Source organism: Salmo salar, chromosome ssa25, assembly GCF_905237065.1.
Source record: "Salmo salar chromosome ssa25, Ssal_v3.1, whole genome shotgun sequence".
Taxonomy (NCBI): domain Eukaryota; kingdom Metazoa; phylum Chordata; class Actinopteri; order Salmoniformes; family Salmonidae; genus Salmo; species Salmo salar.
Window position 1 is genome coordinate 52118468 of NC_059466.1, and position 7500 is coordinate 52125967.

At 44.6% G+C, this 7500-nt stretch overlaps 1 protein-coding gene across 1 annotated transcript in view; it reads right to left on the minus strand.

Annotated features, from left to right (window-relative positions):
- Positions 1 to 4406: 4406 nt before the first annotated feature.
- Positions 4407 to 7500, minus strand: part of LOC106586938 (cytotoxic T-lymphocyte protein 4) — a 4961-nt gene continuing 1867 nt past the window's right edge. The window contains exons 3-4 of the mRNA XM_014174696.2: positions 7397 to 7500; positions 4407 to 5057 (exon numbers count right to left, since the gene is read on the minus strand). The exon at positions 7397 to 7500 is cut by the window's right edge and continues 33 nt beyond it. Coding sequence (XP_014030171.1) covers positions 4971 to 5057; positions 7397 to 7500 — 191 coding nt within the window. The 3' untranslated portion in view covers positions 4407 to 4970. The remainder of the gene's footprint in view (positions 5058 to 7396) is intronic.

A 7500-nucleotide genomic window follows, 5' to 3' on the forward strand; every position in this document is an offset into this window, starting at 1 on the left:
TCCCGGGTTAACCTTCAGACTAGTCCTGTGGGACCCTGTGGGCCCGGTACCGGGTTACCTTCAGACTAGTCCTGTGGGCCCGGTACCGGGTTACCTTCAGACTAGTCCTGTGGGACCGGGTTAACCTTCAGACTAGTCCTGTGGGCCCGGTACCGGGTTACCTTCAGACTAGTCCTGTGGGACCGGGTTAACCTTCAGACTAGTCCTGTGGGCCCGGTACCAGGTTAACCTTCAGACTAGTCCTGTGGGCCCGGTACCGGGTTAACCTTCAGACTAGTCCTGTGGGCCCGGTACCGGTTAACCTTCAGACTAGTCCTGTGGGCCCGGTACCGGGTTAACCTTCAGACTAGTCCTGTGGGCCCGGTACCGGGTTACCTTCAGACTAGTCCTGTGGGCCCGGTACCGGGTTACCTTCAGACTAGTCCTGTGGGCCCGGTACCGGGTTACCTTCAGACTAGTCCTGTGGGCCCGGTACCGGGTTACCTTCAGACTAGTCCTGTGGGACCGGGTTAACCTTCAGACTAGTCCTGTGGGCCCGGTACCGGGTTAACCTTCAGACTAGTCCTGTGGGCCCGGTACCGGTTAACCTTCAGACTAGTCCTGTGGGCCCGGTACCGGGTTAACCTTCAGACTAGTCCTGTGGGCCCGGTACCGGGTTAACCTTCAGACTAGTCCTGTGGGCCCGGTACCGGGTTAACCTTCAGACTAGTCCTGTGGGCCCGGTACCGGGTTAACCTTCAGACTAGTCCTGTGGGCCCGGTACCGGGTTAACCTTCAGACTAGTCCTGTGGGCCCGGTACCGGGTTAACCTTCAGACTAGTCCTGTGGGCCCGGTACCGGGTTACCTTCAGACTAGTCCTGTGGGCCCGGTACCGGGTTACCTTCAGACTAGTCCTGTGGGCCCGGTACCGGGTTACCTTCAGACTAGTCCTGTGGGCCCGGTACCGGGTTAACCTTCAGACTAGTCCTGTGGGCCCGGTACCGGGTTAACCTTCAGACTAGTCCTGTGGGGCCGGTACCGGGTTACCTTCAGACTAGTCCTGTGGGCCCGGTACCGGGTTAACCTTCAGACTAGTCCTGTGGGCCCGGTACCGGGTTAACCTTCAGACTAGTCCTGTGGGCCCGGTACCGGGTTAACCTTCAGACTAGTCCTGTGGGACCGGTACCGGGTTAACCTTCAGACTAGTCCTGTGGGCCCGGTACCGGGTTACCTTCAGACTAGTCCTGTGGGCCCGGTACCGGGTTAACCTTCAGACTAGTCCTGTGGGCCCGGTACCGGGTTAACCTTCAGACTAGTCCTGTGGGCCCGGTACCGGTTAACCTTCAGACTAGTCCTGTGGGCCCGGTACCGGTTAACCTTCAGACTAGTCCTGTGGGCCCGGTACCGGGTTAACCTTCAGACTAGTCCTGTGGTTCCGGTACCGGGTTAACCTTCAGACTAGTCCTGTGGGCCCGGTACCGGTTAACCTTCAGACTAGTCCTGTGGGCCGGTACCGGTTAACCTTCAGACTAGTCCTGTGGGGCCGGTACCGGGTTAACCTTCAGACTAGTCCTGTGGGCCCGGTACCGGGTTAACCTTCAGACTAGTCCTGTGGGCCCGGTACCGGGTTACCTTCAGACTAGTCCTGTGGGCCCGGTACCGGGTTACCTTCAGACTAGTCCTGTGGGCCCGGTTCCCGGGTTAACCTTCAGACTAGTCCTGTGGGCCCGGTACCGGGTTAACCTTCAGACTAGTCCTGTGGGCCCGGTACCGGTTAACCTTCAGACTAGTCCTGTGGGCCCGGTACCGGGTTAACCTTCAGACTAGTCCTGTGGGCCCGGTACCGGGTTAACCTTCAGACTAGTCCTGTGGGACCGGTACCGGGTTACCTTCAGACTAGTCCTGTGGGCCCGGTACCGGGTTACCTTCAGACTAGTCCTGTGGGCCCGGTACCGGGTTAACCTTCAGACTAGTCCTGTGGGCCCGGTACCGGGTTAACCTTCAGACTAGTCCTGTGGGCCCGGTACCGGTTAACCTTCAGACTAGTCCTGTGGGCCGGTACCGGTTAACCTTCAGACTAGTCCTGTGGGCCCGGTACCGGGTTAACCTTCAGACTAGTCCTGTGGGCCCGGTACCGGTTAACCTTCAGACTAGTCCTGTGGTTCCGGTACCGGGTTACCTTCAGACTAGTCCCGGGTGGCTTTTGGGTGTTGTAGAGCAAAACGGAAAACACCATCGTGTTGGTGAGAGTCTAATCTTTCCGTAGAGTGGACGTAGTTTGTAGGCCAAACCACTTTCCACCGCAGAAGTGGAAGGCCGACATAAGCGATTGTGGTGGATTGAGACGGAGCCCATACAACAACAACAACAACAATATCTCTATCTTAAAACAGACACATTTTGATGGGGATTTTTGTAGAATGCAATTATACAGGTGCGTCAATAGACTCTTAAGTTTAAATATTGTTGAAATACAAATACAGTAGCAGCCAAATATATTGGCACCGTTGCACATTTCTTAAATTATTCCCTATTTCTTCAAAGAAATTAATTGAAATTGAAAAACACATTTTTTTTTGTGTGTTTTTTTTAAACTTATTTTCTAAATTAAAATTGTAAACTTAAAGAAAAAAATGGCATGAACAAAATTATTGGCACCCCGGAGTTTGGTTGCACAGTCCATGGTCAAGATAACCTTCGACCAATGCTGTTTGTAGCCACCAATGAGCTGGCTTCACCTTTCTACTGGCAATTCGGCCGACTCTTCAGCAGCAAACTGCTCTAATTATTCAATGTTTTAAAAGGTGCACTTTAACAACTGCTGTTTTCAGACCTCGTGGAAGGTTATGGATGTGATACGGATCTGGACATTCCAGAACAGTCTTAACCTTTCTTCTTGAATCATTCCAGGGTGCTTTTAAATTTTCACGTTTTATTAGTCATATGTACAGTATACGGATGCTACACATCGTCCAACTAAATGCTTCTGGACATATCAACAACAATAACAACTAATACAAGATGAGAATATGACCACAAAGTAAGTATCTCAGTAGAATAGAATAAACATTTTAGCATCAGTATGATACAGGAAGGCACAATGTATAGTCCAATATTTACACGTGTTTTGGGGAAGGGGGTGATAGTCCAATATTTACACGTGTTTTGGGGAAGGGGGTGATAGTCCAATATTTACACGTGTTTTGGGGAAGGGGGTGATAGTCCAATATTTACACGTGTTTTGGGGAAGGGGGATAGTCCAATATTTACACGTGTTTTGGGGAAGGGGGGATGGGGGGCAAGTGTATTAATTGAGCAGTATAATACAAGTCTAATTTATTTAACCTTTAAATGAATGAGAGGGTTGTCACTAGTTAACCCAGCCACAATAGTCATAAACCCCGGGGCGGCAGGTAGACTAGTAGTTAGAGCGTTGGGCCAGTAACTGAAAGGTTCCTGGATCAAATCCCTGAGTTGACAAGGTAAAAATCTGTCGTTCTGCCCCTGAACAAGGCAGTTAACCCACTGTTCCTAGGCCGTCATTGTAAATATGAATTTGTTCTTTAACTGACTTGCCCTAGTTAAACAAGAAGTATGTATCTTCTTAAAATGTAAACCTTACCTTAACCACACTGCTACCTCATATATCGAGTTATTCCAACACCTCTCTGATTTAAAAATGTAAAAATGTTGCCTTTGTTTAACTAGGCAAATCAGTTAAGAACAAATTCTTATTTTCAATGACGGCCTAGGAACAGTGGGTTAACTGACTTGTTCAGGGGGCAGAACAACAGATTTTTACCTTGTCAGCTCAGGGATTCGATCCAGCAACCTTTCGGTTACTAGTCCTTCCGGTTACCTGCCGTCCCATGATAATACAGAGATGCTATTTCTAGAGATGTCACAATAATAGAAACATTTATTTAACATTATAAGAAATCATATTGACTAAGACAGAAATGAATCATGAAAAGTTTTCAAACCATTGATCACATTCTAAATCTCATTCTAAATCACATTCTAAATCTCATTCTAAGTCACATTCTAAATCACATTCTAAATCACATTCTAAATCACATTCTAAATCTCATTCTAAATCACATTCTAAATCACATTCTAAATCACATTCTAAATCTCATTCTAAATCTCATTCTAAATCTCATTCTAAATCACATTCTAAATCACATTCTAAATCTCTAACCGGTAGGACACTTACAACTAGAATCCTTAACGGTCCAACACAGACATTTTTATCTAATTATTTCTTGGTAACAGTTAAGTACCTTACTGTGATTTGTTTCAATTAAAACTGTCAAAGAGAAACAAATGTAGCTTCTTAGCTAAGAACAATTTCTCAAGCAAGAATTTTGCTAAGACTGTCTGGGAGTGGTCTGAGTGGTGAGGGAAAACTGAAAACTGGCTGGTATTGTCAGAGGTTTGGAATTGGTTTATTAACTATTGTTAAAAAATATATAAATGCAACATGCAACAATTTCATCGTTAAATATATATGTTTTTTTTTTAATCAACGATTTTACCGCGTTACAGTTCATATAAGGAAATCAGTCAATTGAAATTAATTCGTTAGGCCCTAATCTATGGATTTCACATGACTGGGCAGTGGTGCAGCCAGTGGGTGGGCCCTGGAAGACATAGGCCCACCCACTGTGGAGCCAGGCCCGCCAATCAGAAAGTCCTGGGCTGGCGTGGTTACACGTGGTCTGCGGTTGTGAGGCCGGTTGGACGTACTGCCAAATTCTCTAAAACGACGTTGGAGGCGGCTTATGGTAGAGAAATGAACATTACATTCTCTGGCAACAGCTCCGGTGGACAATCCTGCACTCATCCGTCAAAACTTGACACTTCTGTGGCCATTGTGTTGTGTGACAAAAACTGCGCATTTTAGTGGCCTTTTATTGTCCCCCCCAGCACAAGGTGCACCTGTGTAGTGATCATGTGGGGGGTGATGCAGACAATTGATGAAAATTCTTCATTGGAAGTTTCCATAACCAAATCTTCCGTCATTCTGCGAAATCATTGGTGTTATTCCTCCAAACCTTCTTTTCCTCTGCAGAACCTAGACGGTAAATAGGTGTATTATTATATCTATTACAGGTTTTCTCATGTATTATTTATTTTTTTTTATAGCAATGTTGTCGATTTTTTTTTCAAAAAACCAGAATCTACAAGATACAGAACTCTGTTGCAAAACACTAAAATGCATTTTCAAAATGTAGTTGCCTTCTCAAAACACAAATACATTCATCTAAACTATATTTTACACCGTCAAAATTGCAAATACATTCATCAAAAGAACATGACTGTCTGCTAAAGATTAACGCAACCATACTTCCTACACTGGTTGAATCAACATTGTTTCCATGTCATTTCAATGAAATGACTGTTGATCCAACATGAACTAGACATATTGACCCCTGAGTCAATACTTTGTAGAAGAACCTTTAAATCAAATCAAATGTATTTATAAAGCCCTTCTTACATCAGCTGATATCTCAAAGTGCTGTACAGAAACTCAGCCTAAAACCCCCCAAACAGCAAGCAATGCAGGTGTAGAAGCACGGTGGCTAGGAAAAAACTCCCTAGAAAGGCCAAAACCTAGGAAGAAACCTAGAGAGGAACCAGGCTATGAGGGGTGGCTAGGAAAAACTCCCTAGAAAGGCCAAAACCTAGGAAGAAACCTAGAGAGGAACCAGGCTAATGAGGGGTGGCCAGTCCTCTTCTGGCTGTGCCAGGTGGAGATTATAACAGAACATGGCCAAGATGTTCAAAAGTTCAGCCATTACAGCTGGGATTTGTCATGGGTAAAGTCTCTTAAGAGCTTTCCACACCTGGATCATTGCTAGACAACCATTTTCAAGTCTTGCCATAGATTTTCAAGTAGATTTAAGTCAAAACTGTAACTCGGCCACTCAGGAACATTCACTGTCTTGGTAAGAAACCCCAGTATAGATGTGGCCTTGTGTTTTAGGTTATTGTCCTGCTAAAAGGTCTATTCATCAAAGCAGACTTCCAGATTTTCCTCTAGGATTTTGCTCCATTCCGGTTTTTTTTATCCTGAAAAACTCCCCAGTCCTTAACGATTACAAGCATACCCATAACGTGATGCAGCCACCACTATGCTGCGGGCGGCAGGTACCCTAGTGGTTAGAGCTTTGGGCCAGTAACCAAAAGGTTGCTAGATCGAATCCCTGACCTGTCAAGTTAAAAACTGTTGTTCTGCTCCTGAACAAGGCAGTTAACCCACTGTTCCTAGGCCGTCATTGTAAATAAGACTTTGTTCTTAACTGACTTGCCTAGTTAAATAAAGGTAAAATAATATGCTTGAAAATATGGAGAGTGGTACTCAGAAATATATTGGATTTGCCCCAAACATAGCACGTTATATTCAGGACAAAAAATGAATTGCTTTGTTATATTTTTGCAGTTTTATTTTTAGTGCCTTGTTGCAAACAGGAAGCATGTTTTGGAATGTTTTTATTCTGTACAGTCTTTCTTCTTTTCACTCTGTCAATTAGGTTAGTATTGTGGAGTAACTACAATGTTGTTGATCCATCCTCTGTGTTTCTCCCATCACAGCCATTAAACTCTGTAACTGTTTAAAATCCACCATTGGCCTCATGGTGAAATCCCTGAGCGGTTTCCTTCCTCTCCGGCAACTGAGTTAGGAAGGACGCCTGTATCTTTGTAGTGACTGGGTGTATTGATACGCCATCCAAAGTGTAATTAATAACTTCACCATGCTCAAAAGGATAGTCAATGTCTGCTTTTTTTTTTATTTTACCCATCTACCAACAGGTGCCATTCTTTGCATTGGAAAACCTCCCTGGTCTTTGTGGTTGAATCTGTGTTTGAAATTCACTGCTCGACTGAGGGACCTCACAGATAATTGTATGTGTGGGGGTACAGAGATGAGGTGGTTATTCATAAATAATGTTAAACACTATTATTGCACACAGAGTGAGTCCATGCAACTTATTATGGTGACTTGTTCAGCACATTTTTACTCCTGAACTTATTTAGGCTTACCATTAAAAAAAAGGGGCTTGAATACTTATTGACTCAATACATTTCAGCTTTAAATTTTCATGTAAAAATGTCTAAAAACATAACTCCACTTCGACATTATGAGGTATTGTGTGTGGGCCAGTGACAAAACATCTACACTTAATCCATTTTAAATTCAGGCTGTAACAACAGAAAATTAGGAAAAAGTCAAAAGGGTGTGAAAAGTTTCTGAAGGCGCTGTACTCGGTGGAGAAAACTACAAAAGGACATATCAAAAGTAGTGCCTCTCAACCAAAATAACTTTTGTCATTTAGGTTAACCGTTGGTCGTGAATTTACGGTATCAAGGAGTGATCGATGTTAAAACAGAGGTTGTTTTGTAATGCCTTACCTGGTAAAGGAGAATGGCGCTAATGGAGATGACCATTAGTATGCTGCCTGTGACCAGTCCTGCTAGAGCTACTTTGACTGATGTTTCTCCCATATCGCTTGTTC